General features: G+C 38.8%; 1 protein-coding gene across 1 annotated transcript in view; it reads left to right on the forward strand.

Moving 5' to 3' along the window:
* The window catches only part of LOC127630896 (phosphatidylinositol 3,4,5-trisphosphate-dependent Rac exchanger 1 protein-like), a 94,857-nt gene that overhangs the window by 72,930 nt on the left and 6,581 nt on the right, over window positions 1-15,346 (forward strand). The window contains exons 18-32 of the mRNA XM_052108746.1: window positions 197-345; window positions 649-734; window positions 2,877-3,016; window positions 3,194-3,302; window positions 3,519-3,700; window positions 3,831-3,992; window positions 4,176-4,386; window positions 7,797-8,052; window positions 9,254-9,460; window positions 11,506-11,594; window positions 11,705-11,787; window positions 12,335-12,425; window positions 12,899-13,027; window positions 13,624-13,665; window positions 14,999-15,216. Of these exons, the coding sequence (XP_051964706.1) occupies window positions 197-345; window positions 649-734; window positions 2,877-3,016; window positions 3,194-3,302; window positions 3,519-3,700; window positions 3,831-3,992; window positions 4,176-4,386; window positions 7,797-8,052; window positions 9,254-9,460; window positions 11,506-11,594; window positions 11,705-11,787; window positions 12,335-12,425; window positions 12,899-13,027; window positions 13,624-13,665; window positions 14,999-15,216 (2,154 nt within the window). The remainder of the gene's footprint in view (window positions 1-196; window positions 346-648; window positions 735-2,876; window positions 3,017-3,193; window positions 3,303-3,518; window positions 3,701-3,830; window positions 3,993-4,175; window positions 4,387-7,796; window positions 8,053-9,253; window positions 9,461-11,505; window positions 11,595-11,704; window positions 11,788-12,334; window positions 12,426-12,898; window positions 13,028-13,623; window positions 13,666-14,998; window positions 15,217-15,346) is intronic.

Genomic DNA, 15,346 nt, shown 5'->3' on the forward strand with positions numbered 1-15,346 from the left:
TCAATTTTCTTTCTCTTTCTACATTTCCTTTTCCCTACACTGTTCCTTCCTTTTCCTATCCCTTACTCCCAACTGTTTTCATTTACTTCATCCATTTTCCTTACTTGTGAACTACTTTTTTAACGATTGTTTGTATCTGCACACAGCTGGATTGTTAGGATTTATTTCCACTGTATGGTATTTTTGCTTTGTACAGATGGCAGGGCTACAGGCAGGTAGGAAGATCTACTCCATTAATGAGGATCTGGTGTTCCTGAGGCCATTTTCAGAGGTGGAGACCATGATCAACCAATCCTTCTGTATACGTCGCTCTCTCAGACTACTGGTTGCCACCAAGAACAAAGAGTGAGTCCTTGTTCAAGTCAGATATCATACACTTGCACACAACCACACACGTTAAATGAAGATGGGTACATGTAAAAGGAACCTCCTGGTAATAGATTTACATACAGGAGAGCCTGCAAATCACTGTTCTTTTCAAAAGAGAATTAATAATTAAATGAATGCTGGCACTTCTTGTTCCTTTGTGTTGACACTGTATATGTTTCCCAAACAATGATGTACTTTATAGAAAACTTTATAATAAAAAATGTGGGAAAGAAAGCATGGTCTAATGTGCCTGCGTCCTGTTACTGTGTGTCTGTAAAGGATTGTGAAGATCCCAGATGTTCATGGCACTCTGCCGTTTGTTCTCTGTGGTTCCTGTCCACCTTATGTTCATGCAGTGAAGAAAGGTAAGTTCCCGATGGTTCATAGAACAATCTAGAGCAATTACATTTTTGGTTTACAACCATTGTTTGATACCAAAACACTTGTTGGGCCATTTGTCTTTGTGTGGGTGGGTGTCTGAGGGATATTTTTTATAGACTGTCACATTCACATGATGATCCTGAAGCTAAAGAGATTTATCATACATGAATAACACAGCATTCCTCTTTTCATTTCATGCATGTCATTATGAATCAAGGAACACATTGCATTCCCCCTCTCCAATGATTTGGGGGGTAATATTTGCAATAGTTTAATAATTAACCATGAAAAAAAAAATAGCAGTAGAGCACTATTAAAAATATGTCTATAGTGGTTATGGCCTTGCCCCTCTCTAACTTGCCAGGCAGATGTTTATGTGCTATAAAAAACGTTTAAATGGAGCAAATTCATGACACGGGCTGTTGTTATCATGAGATGAACATCTGGATTTCTGAAACTGCTGCTCACCGTTTGAACCCAAACTCAGAAATCCGTCCACATGTTTCTGGTTTTAAACAGCACATTCTTTTGAAGTTAAAGCACTTGGCTCATCTTCACGGCATTCAGACAATTGCAGAGATGTATGATGTGTCGGTATAGCAGCTTTTATCATTGAAAGTGCTCCTGCATGAAATGCACACAGAGTACAAGTGTGTAAATTTCAAAATAAGTGGTCTTTTCAAATGCAGACATAAGAATATGTGAAATCTTTTTAAGCAATAATCAGTTTAAGAATAAGTTTGTCTTTTCATCATAAATATTTTTGTTACTGAGATTTGATGGGCTGAGATGCCAAATTAAAAGTCTCTTCATCATCAAACAGCTTTTTTCAAGTCTATTTATCACACAGGAGAAAACACGGATTGGTCTGAGAGGGTGTGTGTGTGTGTCTGCGCGCATCTCACACACAATCATTATGAGCATAAACTTATGATCTGTCATATTTAGTTGAGAACATGGTGTATGAAAAGCAAGAAAGTACTTTAAATGCATTACTACATGCATACATATGGCACTTTTCCACTGCACATTACGGTTCGACTCTCCTCAACTCTACTCGCTTTACATTTCTGAGCTTGCATTTCCATTGCAGTATAGTGCCCCTCAACGTGGGTGGGATTGTAGGCTGATCGTCATAGTTGTGCCGCCTCAACTGTCGTGACATCATCTTAAACGCAACGCAACACAAACGGACCAAAACAATAACATGACCACTAGCTGTTAGCTACTAGCTCATTGTGCTGCATAAAGTTGTTGTTGCATGGTGATTTTACACAAGTGTAACAGTTAAATTGGCCTGGTTGTTTTAGAAGCAAGCTTCCAGTATCTGGTCAAATGAAGTAAAGCTTTCAAGAAGAGTATAGAGTTAACATAAAACATACCATCCTCCATCGTTGATCAACGCCAGTCCAGGGCACTCTCCCTCCCATTGCTCGCCAGTTCAGATGGCGTCCATTTGGTCGAACCACATCCACTTTTCCTTGATAGTTTATTTTTTTTTTTTACTTTTCCCTACACTGTTGATAGGTCCGGTGGTAGCTTTGTGTGGCTAACAGCTGAATTCCTGAGAGACTTTATCGCTTCGCTCATCACTAACAAGTGGACCGTCTGCACCTCGTTTATTGACCACGGCGTGGTTTTGCACACAGCCATTTCTTTTTTCACAATTCAAAAGTTTCGTGAACAAATTATACTGTTATCACTGTTGCTAACTTTAAAACTAGCGGATTGATGTCCAGTGGCTCTGGTAGTGACGATTCTCCCTGACCAATCAGTGATCTCCAGGATTTTGATGTCACATTTAGTATCGCCTCAGCTCGCTTGGAACCTCGACCTCAGGTACCAGGTACTATCCACAGTGGAAAACCCCAAAAAAGTGAGCAAAGTCGAGTTGTACCGTGCAGTGGAAAAGCCCCAATAGCCAGACTGCAACTGTACAAGGCAATGCAAATTCCTTACTGATGGCCCTTAAAGATTTTTTGAAACCACAAACAACACTTGCATCAGGCAACAAATTGTCCCCAGAAGTTAGAAAAATCTGACAAACCTCCTTTTTAACAGAAGAAGTCTGATATGTCCTCATTTTAAATAGCAAAGTAAAGCTAAGAGTGCATGTGTGTGTTCAGGCTCAGAGGCAGCAGCAGCAGGTCTTCAGCCTGGTCAGTGTGTGCTCAAAGTTAATGGTAATAACATGAACCAGAGCAGCTACCAGGAAGTTCTGGAGCACTTCAGTGGCCATCAGCCTGTCCTGGAGCAGCAAGACATGGTCAGACACCACTGCTTTTTTGTGTGTATAATATTGCCTTTCATAAGCTGCTTATAATACTACAGTATATAGGCCCACATAAGGGGATCCTGAGGTTATTTGTTTCTCAAGCTGTATACCCGTTTCCTTCCATCCTTCCTGTGATTTTTATTTTGCTTTGTATGTGTATGCATACAGAACTATGGTCAGTGGGCATACCGCATGTATGAGGATGTGGAAGAGCAAGTGTCTTTCAGGGCCTGTGAGAACGGCTCTGATTCAGAGGATGGCTGTCCTAATGGAACAGGTAGTGTGTGTGTTTGTTAGGATTTGCATACATTGTGGAGGCATTGCGTGTTGATGACTCAGCGATGGACATATGCAATCACTGTACGATTGAATTGTTAATTTGCTGTTTTAATGTGTTTTGGATTTAATACCAACAGTATTAAGGAGAGGACAAATAGTCCTTTACACTGTCTCTGTTAAATTGCTTATATTTATAATATTTTCCATGTTATAGGCTCTGTTAAAAGACTGGAACTGTTGTCCATCTCTGGCGATGTTCCTTCAGTCAGACTGAATGTGGACAACGTTCATGTCGAACATGGGGTCGTGTACGAGTATGTCAGCACAGCAGGGATCAAACACTGTGTTCTGGAAAAGATGGTGGAACACAAGGGCTGCTTCAACCTCACCGCAAAGGTCAGCCCAGGGTCAAGCTCATGCCTACACATACTTTGTGCCTGCTCCAAAATATGTCCTCCTTTTCAGAAGCAGAAGTTGTTTTATACATCAAATCACATGTTTTCTGATGTTTGTTATTTGTTGTCAGATTCTGGAGGCTTTTGTGAAGGATGACAGTCTATTTGTGAGGAGCTGTCGGCAGCTAATGGCTCAAAATGAGAAGGTGGTGACCATGCCACAATTTGAGTTTCGAAACATCTGCGACACCAAACTGGAGAGCATAGAAAATCGCATCTGCAGCTACACACAGGTGGGACACATTTCTCCCGTTGTTATCCTTTATCTTTATTTAAAAATTATTAGCTCCAGTCTTGGATTCTGATTGGTCAAGGCTGCATTCCAGCTATTCTAAAATCTAAAATACAGTAACAGCCATTTTGTTGTTGTTATTGTTTTTATTTAGCTTGTTTTTAATACTCTGACTTGCTCTCAGTTTGTAGAGGAACTGCATACAAAGGCCTGGCCCATGTTTAAGCAGGCGAGCACTAAACCTCATGCTCTGAGCTGTATGGACTTTGTCCCCACCAACTGTCACCTGAACCTGATGCAGGTGTCCTGCCCCAAGAGCTCCACCTCTACTGGCCGAGCCTTTAGCATCCGCTTTGGGCGCAAGAACTCCTTCTTTGGCCTTGATCCTGACCAAGGTAACAAACTGTTTGGCTATTTTTGACAATCAGCACTTTTTATTTAGTTTTGAGGATTCCCAAATGATACATAGAACTTTGACATCTAAGAAATGACATTGATTAGTTGAAATGTGTAATTTTTGCATCACTAGTGTCACCACATGTTAGTGTTTTCAGATATATTTCCTGATCTCTCCCCCAGTCTGCCACTGGTGGGTAAAAAATATAGTCATGCACCAAACTTGCTTGGTTGAGCCAATGTTTCTATGTGGGTCTGGATTCACAAGCAAACTGAGCAATGTTTTGACAAATGGAACAATGTTTATTATTTTAAGAGAAATCAAATTACCAATGGGTTAATTAATTATCAATGGGCTTATTAAGTGGGGATAATATAAAGAATTTTAAGCAAATATCAACTTGAAATATTATCACCAAAAAAATCTCAGAATTCCCAAATAGGTTTCTCAGCAATTAGGTAGAATGTGAATTCAACGCATGGGCTCAGTTAACCAAATCTCCCCCTTATGGTCATTGAAAGTTGTTAAATAGTAATTAAGCCAAACAGTGAAAACCACACAGGCCTTGTAAAAGTCACGGCCTGCTATTCCCAAAGCAATCCAGAGCCTTTTAAAGCTTTTAGGTTTAAAGCGCCTCCATCAGACCTCCATTAATATGCCATTATGCCCCGATGAGTGGATGGCTTTAGGTGATGTCATCCTCCCCTGTCCCATAGGTCCACAGTCTACTATTATCCTGAGGCCCCAAAGCCCCTGTCTTTTCTTATGACTGTTTGATTGTTATTTATGAGGTCTGATGCTTTATTTAAGGTAAATGTCATGACATCATTGGCCATACTAGCTCCACCTGCTCAGATTGCTGCAGCCAAACTTGCTGTCTAGCCGTCATGTGTAGTTGGGAAAAGAACCACATACTGCTTTTTTCCTTGATCCTCCTTAGCATGAGAGCTTTTTGATTTTTCTGTCTCTGCCACACATCTGCTCTGCAGTTGTCTCATGGTCAGAGATGTTTAAAATTCCTTTGTCGCCTCATGCTCCATGGGCTTTAACATATACAAGCGAATGCTTCACTGCATCTGAAGTTTTTCAGGCATTGAATCCTTCTGTTTTATGGACTCATAGAAGCTATGTTCCAAAACCTGAGGTGCCTTACCTGACTTAATTTCAAGGCACCATAGGTACACTCTTGAAAATTAACCCAATAGTTGTGTGTGATCTGCATTTCTATGCTTTTTTGAGTATCACCAAAGTCTTTCTAGCAAGTCAGTCCACTGTCAGGCATCTTTGGGAGGATATTTCCAGGATATTTTGGGAGGATATTTCCATTTTATATGTCTGTGCAGCTCCTATCAACTTGAATGGGAGAACTCAGAAATCTCAAAAACAATTGGTCACGATTAAGATCAAAGAACATATTTCAAATTAGCTGTACAATCTAACAACACTGGTATCATAAATTGTGCTGCTTTACCTCAGATTATGATTTAAAAAAAAGATTTCAGCTTGTTTAGCTAATGCGCATGCACGTTCTCAAGCTGATTGACAGTCTATGTCTGTATCTAAAGATGATTGGCTCTTTTACCTGTTAGGCGGGACTTCCTTTCTATGTCAGAAGTTTACATACACCTTAGCCAAATACATTTAAACTCAGTTTTTCACAATTCTTGACATTTAATCATAGAAAATATTCCCTGTCTTAGGTCAATTAGAATCACTACTTTATTTTAAGAATGTAAAATGTCAACTTTTATTTCTTTCATCACATTCCCAGTGGATCAGAAGTATACATACACATTTTAGTATTTGGTAGCATTGACTTTAAATTGATTTACTTGGGTCAAAAGTTTTGTGTAGCCTTCCACAAGCTTCTAACAATAAATTGCTGGAATTTTGGGCCATTTCTCCAGAAGGAACTGGTGTAACTGAGTCAGGATTTTAGGCCTTCTTGCTCGCATATGCTTTTTCAGTTCTGCCCACAAATTGGATTGAGGTCAGGGCTTTGTGATGGCCACTCCAATACCTTGACTTTGTTGTCCTTTTGCCATTTTGCCACAACTTTTCATGGGTGATGTCTTGAGATGTTTCTTCAACTTATACATAAGTTTCCGTCCTCATGATGCCATCTATTTTGTGAAGTGCACCAGTCCTTCCTGCAGCAAAGCACCCCCACAACATGATGCTGCCCCACCCCCCATACTTCACAGTTGGTATGAATTTGTTCGACTTGTAAGCCTCACCCTTTTTCCTCCAAACATAACAATGGTCATTATGGCCAAACAGTTACATTTTTGTTTCATTAGACCAGAGGACATTTCTCCAAAAAGTAAGATCTTTGTCCCCATGTGCATTTGCAAACTGTAGACTGGCTTTTTTATGGTGGTTTTGGAGAAGTGGCTTCTTCGTTGCTGAGCAGCCTTTCAGTTTATTTCTACATAGGACTCGTTTTACTGTGGATATAGATACTTGTCTACCTGTTTCTTCCAACATCTTAAAAAGGTTCTTTGCTGTTGTTCTGGGATTGATTTGCACTTCGCACCAAACGACGTTCATCTCTAGGAGACAGAATGAGTCTTCTTCCTGAGCAGTATGATGGCTGCATGGTCCCATGGTGTTTATACTTGCATACTACTGTTTGTACAGATGAATGTGGTACCCTTTAGGTGTTTGGAAATTGCTCCCAAGGATGAAACAGACTTGTGAAATTATTTTTTCTGAGGTCTTAGCAGATTTATTTTGATTTTCACATGATGTCAAGCAAAGAGGCATCTGAGTTTGAAGGTGGGCCTCCAATTCAGGACTATCAATACCTTCTATCAGAAGCTCGCTGACTAATTGTCTAAAGGCTTGACATCATTTTCTGGAATTTTCCAAGCTGCTTGAAGGCACAGTTAACTTAGTGTCTGTAAACAGTTGTGGAAACATTACTTGTGTCATGCACAAAGTAGATGTCCTAAACGACTTGCCAAAATGATACTTTGCTAATATTAAATATAACACAAAAAAGAATTATTTAATGACTTCAACCTAAGTGTATGTAAACTGCTGACTTCAACTGTACATCCGTTGACCATTGGGCGCTAGAGCCTATTGGTTGGGCATACCATTGTCTTCCATTAATTTTAATAGAAGTGGCACGTCTCTGCTAAATAGTCTCTGGTATCATGTTTTTAGCTTAGTGACATGCTAACGCTAAACTCGATTACATCAAGTGTTAGTTGAGTTTGCCATTCGCTTCATACTAGCCGCACTATTTTTGTGACGCACAGAGTGGCTGCCGATGCAGAGTATTCCAAATCAGTAATTTATAAAGTTACAAATAGAATCTGCCTTTAGCTCAAAAGCTCAAAGATCTTTGTCATCTTAATTGTTTTTAATTGATTGATTGATTGATTTTCATTCTTCCTGCAGCCAATTTGAATCCCATGTCTCACTCCGTACACTGTGTGACCAGCATGGGGGCCCCCTCCTGGAATTGCCTGAGTTTGGATGAAGAGACAGAGGAGAGTGAGGGTAGCATGGAGAATGGAAGGAAGCATGAAGACGGAGGTCTTAGCATCCTCCTTAAACAAGAAGACACAGAGATCCAGGACAATTACATCTGCCTCTATAACCGCCTGGACATCGCAGTGCGAGAGATGAAGCAATATGTGGCCCAGATAGATGTGTAAGTGATGAGGAGGATGTTGGTCATCATTATAGGCAATTGATAAGGCTGTTGACAGTGTATGTTTACTTAGGGTTTATGCTGCTACAATTCAGTCATGCTTGTTTATTTTTTAGTTGTGGAAATCCTGGAAATATCATGGAATTTTAAAAGTGTGATTTCCAGGCCTTTGAAAGTCATGGCATTTGAAGGAACCGTTCACCTTAAATCATTATTCACTCACAGTTGTTGTTCCAAACCTATATGCTGTTATTGTATGGCGTATTGTTGTTATGAACTTGGTGTTTTTTTAATTCTGAGATCGATCTAAAAAAGGATACAGGTTTGGAATGTGATATGAGGGTGAGTAAATTATGACATCATTTTCATTTTCAGGAGTACTATTCCTTTAATAAAAATGGAAAAGTCATGGAAATTGAAATACTAAATTCAGTTTTTTGTTGCAGTGCTCAGTTATAAAATATTTCTTCATCTAGAAATGTTTTTAATGCAATCTCTTAGAAAAGTCAAGGAAAAATGGCTCAAATTTACCAAATTCTCACCCAAAATATTCTTGTCTTGAGAATACAATCAGTTTTACCATCCTCTTCTTGCCCTCCTTGTTCAAAATTTTAGGATGGTCCTTTTTAACAGTTTAAAAATATTTATGGGTTAGGATCCCCCAATGCAATGTTGAAGCCATAACAGATGACTGCGGGGAAGACATTTTCACAACCTCTCAGGAGGAACTAATGTTTGTTATTCAGTAGCGAGCATGTGCTGATGTAGAAGTTAATTGTCAGTGAAATGGAGTCATTTCCCAATCCCATTCTCCTTTCTTTCTCTCCTGACACCTTTCTGTTACTCTACACTTCCCTGTCTGATAAAGGCCAAAAAAGACCATAAATAAATTAAAAAACTAAAAATAAGAATAGAGGCATATAGACTCAAATCAATTGCATCCAGAGTTTAATTTAGAAAGAAATGAATAATTTGATGATGATCCCTTGTTTTCTAAATGTTTTTCCATAGTTAGACAATGACCTGTTTGTAAGCCACAGCTGCAGGTGTTGTTAATAAATGGAAAATTCATCTTATAACTCAAACAGGTTTAGTGCAAAAGCCCTCATAATTTATTGTTAGAGTCAGAACAGCGTTCTGATAACTCATTTATGTCTAGCCCTATTTTACAGCCTCTCTAAATATGACTATTTCATCTTAGACTCCTGTCGTCCATAACCGGACCGATCCAGCCCCAGGGCTCTGAGCCCCCCTCATTCGAGAGCACCTCTTCAACCTCACCCATACCGGAGGAGACAGACCAAGACAAGACAGAGCATGGAGGGAACAAGAGAGTGTGCTTCAAAGTGAATGAAGATGATCAGGAGGATTCTGGACATGACACCATGAGCTATAGAGACTCCTACAGGTGGGGATAAAATTGCTGAGTTGTTTTTTAGCAGTTCAACTTGCTTCTGATATTGTTGGAACCGTGACGTGCTGGTTATTACTTGGACTTGCAAGACTACTTATTTTAACTAGTTGACTAATTCCAGAAAAGTGAGTTTGAGTCCAACCTGCAACATGTCCTGAAAAGTGAGTTTGAGTCCAACCTGCAACATGTCCTGAACAAATTACCCCCTCCCCAAAGATTTTGAAACTGGCACAAGCATTTTGTTTTTTCTTGTAAGGTACACAATTTTAGCTATTTTCAGATAATTTCATTTATTTTCATTGAAAACTTATGTAATGTGTATAAAAGGTTATTTAAAATCCTGTTCTTTCTATAACCCATGCATGAAACAACAAGCAAGAGAGCGAGAGAGTGAGTGTAAGCGAGACTGGGCTCCTGTCAAACAGATGTTGTTAAAACAAACCCAGAGGGAGATTTCAAACATCCCTTACAAAGAACCTGTTGAACCATAGCAACCCAGAGTCTGCTCTCTTAAACCACTAAACAGTACATTCTGTCACCATTATTATATCGTTATATGGGCCAGAGATTGTGTGGTTTAATCTTGACCCGAGTGAGAAGGGCAAAGCTGAGACTGACCACAAACAGCCTGTGGATTTTGTGCTTCTGTTGGCCTAAATAGATGCCTGTCTGTGCTCTCTCTATCATTATGTGGCGTTTTGCTTTAAAAAATCCTACTACTTTGTGAAGGGGTGAGCTCATGCGCAGCTGCAGCTGTCATGTTTTATAGTTAAAAAAACGTTTTCCTCTATTTATGCACTTACAGTAAGGAACTGAATTTGTCTGTGGGATATAGGAAACCCTTATCATATTGTTGATGTAGAAAGAGGGCTGCTTATTTGTTGGGCTGGGAATCAGCAAGGACTTGGCAGTACCTTAAATTAATATCTGGGTTGCGATGTGCACTTGCTATTTAAAAAATAAAAAATTCCTTGTCTGTCTCTTTGGTCTGCGCTAGCATCTATACTACCCCAGCCACTTTGAGAACTTTGCAGTATGATACTGCAGAAATTGTTGACTTTTCTTATGACAAATTGCTTATGTTTTTCAGTTGTAAGTCACTTTGGACAAAACATCTGCTAAATGACTAAATGTAATGTAAATGATATGCTAATATTGTGATTCCTTCTGTTTTGTCTGTTGCAATTCAATATATCGAATCACAAAATGTATTTACATTAAATACTAGTGATTAGGGAACTTTCATTCAGGAAAAATGTGGGAAAGCTCTGTTTGTTTCTCTCTTTCTCTCGCTCAACTTCTGGGAGTTTTGAAACCTGCTGGCTATGATCTACGTCTATTCTTGGCTTGTGGCAGCACTAAATTTGGCCTCTGCTCTCTGTGGGGTGGGGAAAAGGGAACTTCTGCTACTCTTCTACTACTGGGTAGAAGACTAGTACTTCTCTTGCATGCATTTTTGGGCCAAAGAAATGTATTTGTATCCAAGTAAACATTCAATGCTTTCATGCAGGCATCTACTTTAACTTGTTGATCCCAGTTGATAAAAGTTGTTCGTTTAAATCAACGTGGCTGTTGAAATGATTTTAGCTCTTATAGGCCCTAGTAAGAGCATGGGAAACTGTGTTTTTAACTTGGTGAAGGTCACTCCTGTTTGGTTTTGTTCTTTTTCTTCAGCTGTGGAAAATAATTTCTGATTTATTATATGAAGGAATTCTGTCATATATCTATTTGATTTGGACACTTAATAACATGTCCAAATATTCCTTCCAAATACTTTTTTTGTGAAATATTTGTCTTGAAATGTGTGCTTTCTATAAAATGTACCACTTGCAACTTGGTTTGAAATTTTGTTATGAAATCCAATGACATTCTTACATTTTTAAGTGTGCCCACTGCCCACAAACATTTTTGGGCCACTGCACATCCATTTTTGAAATGTCAACAACTTCACAATATGTCTCTTTAAACATTAGTAGTTAAAGCTTGAAATATTTTTTATCGCATGAGCTGAAACCATTTCTGCCTCTGTGTTTTTACAGTGAATGTAACAGTAACCGTGACTCAGTGCTGTCATACACAAGTGTCCGGAGCAACAGTTCTTACCTGGGCAGTGATGAGATGGGCTCAGGTAACTGCCCTCTGCCAGATGTGATTGCAGTTTTGACAGCTACTGTATGTTGAAATTGATTGATTTTTATGAAAGGAAACAATATTATTAATACAATTTATTATTTACAGGAGATGAGTTGCCATGTGATATGCAGTTCCCTTTAGACAAGCAGGATAAACTACACGGATGTCTGGAACACCTTTTCAATCAGGTATATTGATCAAATCAAATCATTATTTTGGCCTCTTTTTCAATTAAAATGTAATGCTGTCTTTGTGATACTTGCCTCTCTGACAGCACACATCTTGAATTGATCTTGTATTTTTGCTCATCAGTCGCATATACATGTGTATTTATTTATTTAGCAGATGTTTTTTATTCAAATGACTTAACTATGTCAAGTACTAATTGAAAAGTTGAAGAGCTCTTCGCCATCAATATGTTGCATGTTAATTTTTTCTTTGTTTCACTCTGTTCTTTCTTTCTAACTACCACAGAATAATTTATCACATTAGCCGCCCTTCCACCACCATCTCTGGCCATCACTTTTTGACCTTTTAAACCTTTGCTCTTTGCCCTCAGAATCTATCCTACTCTAGAGGTCAGCAGTCTTTGACCCCCTCTCCATTTCTTCCAAAGGCCAGATATCAATAAAGGGCCCAGTGTGAACAGATTACATGTGGACAGATCTAAACCAGCAAACCTGGCATTAGAGAGTGCAAGTAGTATGCTTAAATGTTTGTCTTTTTCGTTCTCAGGTTGACTCTATCAACAGTCTCCTGAAGGGCCCTGTCATGAATAAAGCTTGTGAGGAAACCAAGCATTACCACACAGACCACAGTCAGCCAGGTACCGCCTGGTCAGGGTGTGCATGTGCACTATATTTGAATGCGTGCTATGTTTGGAAGCTTATTTGAGGGTTGTGTGTCTGGTGTATTTGGGTGCAGAGTGTGTCTCAGTTTGTAGAGTACTTTTATAGGTGGAAAGGGTGTGTGTGTGTGTGTGTGAGAGTGTATATTTCTGTTCATATCTGTACTTTGTTATGCCCGCATATGAGGATACCACATTCGATTTTCCAGTGTATCTCGTATTTCTGGGGTGTGTTCTTATTTAGCATGAATTTTAATACAGAGATTAAACAGGCGCTATGTATAAATTGGTGTTTGTGTATTCTGGTGTGTTTCCACACTCAAGCATGCTTGCCCGTTTCACCTGTTGACCTCTTAAAAAAAATGTTTATCCTTCTTGAGCAATTATTTTTAAGATATTGCACACCCACCAATTCATTTGAACCTTTCACTCCAACTTTTACACCTAAACAGAATTTCGGCACACAGATGACTGGACTGTACGCTGGCGGTGCGTCTTGCACAAGAACATTCAGGAGGACCCTTGGAACTTGCCTATTTCAATTAAATCTCTAGTAAACAGCCTTCATCGCTTCGTAGAGGGTACGTTCAATCCTGAAAAGATGCTTCAAGTCAACATGAAATCCAGTTTGACCAAATAGGAAATACTTTATCACTCATTTCATCAATGCATGTTATTCCAAAGAAAAGAAAATCTTCATCAAAATGTTATAATTAGCTCTCCCTTTGAAAAAAGTTACTAAATTTGTTTACTTCCAGTTAGCATTCATGTAATAAAGGCTTCAGCTTTAATTATTATAACTCTGGATTTAATAACTATTAAACCAAAATGACTGTATATTTGAAAAAGAAGTGCTATAATTGGGACATGTCAAGATGCTCCCAAGGGTGAACTTGAACTTCAGTCTCCACATTCAAATTTTATTAAAGTGGGAGCCTGCAGTGTTTTAAGAGGGGAGTTGTGTTCCCCAATTGACTGCAAACTTGCATTCAGGTCTGGCTCCATTCTGGTATGAAATGGCCACTTTTCACGATCCAGTCAATTCCCGATGGATAACATTTAAATTAATACGTTTCATGTTGACTTTTAATTCGTCTATACCCATCTATACTGCTGATCCTGTTTTACTTTTTTATGCGTTGTTTTGTATTGAAGTCTATTTGTAATTGTTTTGCAGATGGAAGGAGTCAGCTCTTATTGGCATTGCTTAAATGCACTGGTAAGTTACACTTGGTGTGTTTGTCTCTCTTTCTCGCGCTCTCTCTCTCTCTCTCTCTCTCTCTCAGCCCTACCACTGTTCTGGATTAATTTCAATTTACTAGGACCTCAATGTTCTGCAATAAGGGAGTTTTTTTTTAATTCTGTATATGGGAGTGTGTGTGCAGCCAGATTGCAGCAGGTTGTGTCTGTGTGATGAGCATTAGTAGACAGATATAAATTGAGAGAAGGGAGAACGTGGGTTTGTCCCGTGGGGTCTGCATTTGGAGACATATGGAAGCTGTTGAGCGTTTGCTTTGGAACCTGATCTAGAGCCCTGATCCTCACCGCTCCACACACAGCAGCTCCAGACCCTGTTCCCACCAAGCACTACACTGAAACCCACCATCTGCTCAAAGTATTACACAATCTAAGCACAGAATTCCCTTCAAAATGCTGTTTGTACTAAAAGATACATGTTGATCACTGAACAGTGAATTAATCAGTGAATTAAACATTTTAACATTTCCCTGCAGAATTAAATTAAGAACAGACAGACTGACTACTCCAATTGATAAGCTTGCTGGGCCTGTTTTTAAATTCTCTAAAAACTCTAGATTCTGATTGGATTATCCCTATTTGAAGCTGTTGAAAAATGCTAATACATATTCACCTGTCTGCCAAGTTGCCAATATACTTTCCTTTGTTAACGTAACGGTCTACAGTTAGACTAGTTCACTTTTTTTATTTCTTAATTTTGCGTGGCGGAAGAATTGTTTGTTACTATTAATAATTGTAACTAATTATCGAACATTGGTGTATTTGATCATATTGCTGTTGAATCTGTGTTATAAAAGCTATAGGTCAATCAAGGCAGTGTGTTGCAGTGATTTTACTGCGATTAAGGGGGGTTTAGGTGCTCTGCTTTGAGTCTTGCCTATGAAAACCCTTTACCCATGTTAAAATAATTGTAATTATTTTAATATATATATATTATTATAATTAAAAAATATATTATAATTAATGCCTCTCATGGCTTATTGCTTTAATATCTGTATGTCAGGACTACAGTGCTGATCTATATTTTCTTACTCATAAATGATTGGGGATAAATAGGCCAGTCACAAGTAGTGATGTCTAAGATAATAAAAAGGAAAAATTTAATAAATTAAATCAAGTATTCAAATTATTAAACATTTCATGTTTTTGAAAAACTTTTGCCATTTGAAAAAAAAGTTTTATTTAATGACTTGAAAAATGTCAGTTACGACAAATATTATGTCAAAAAGTGAATACACATCTTAATCATATATATTTACAAATATCATAAATCCTTCTCTATCCTTCTATCAAAGACACAGAACTCCAGTTGAGGCGGGATGTCATATTCTGCCAGTCCCTGGTGGGGGCACTGTGCGCATTGGCAGAGCAGCTTGTGAGCGCATTGAATCTGCGCTTCAACAATAACGGAGAGTATGATGAGGACAGTAAAGAGGTTAGCCGAAAATGGCTAGAGCAGATCGCCACCATCGGAGTGCTCTTTAACTTCCAGTCAACACTCTGTCCTCATGTGGTAAGACAGATTTCCAGCTAGTGCATAGCCTCAGCTGATTTTGCTTGTTGCTGTTTATGTTAGTTTGAGCAAATAATTTTTGCTCTAGAACAGAACATGTCAAGTCTTCTCATGGCTAATTCAGTGGCAC

This window comes from Xyrauchen texanus, chromosome 37, assembly GCF_025860055.1.
Source record: "Xyrauchen texanus isolate HMW12.3.18 chromosome 37, RBS_HiC_50CHRs, whole genome shotgun sequence".
NCBI lineage: Eukaryota > Metazoa > Chordata > Actinopteri > Cypriniformes > Catostomidae > Xyrauchen > Xyrauchen texanus.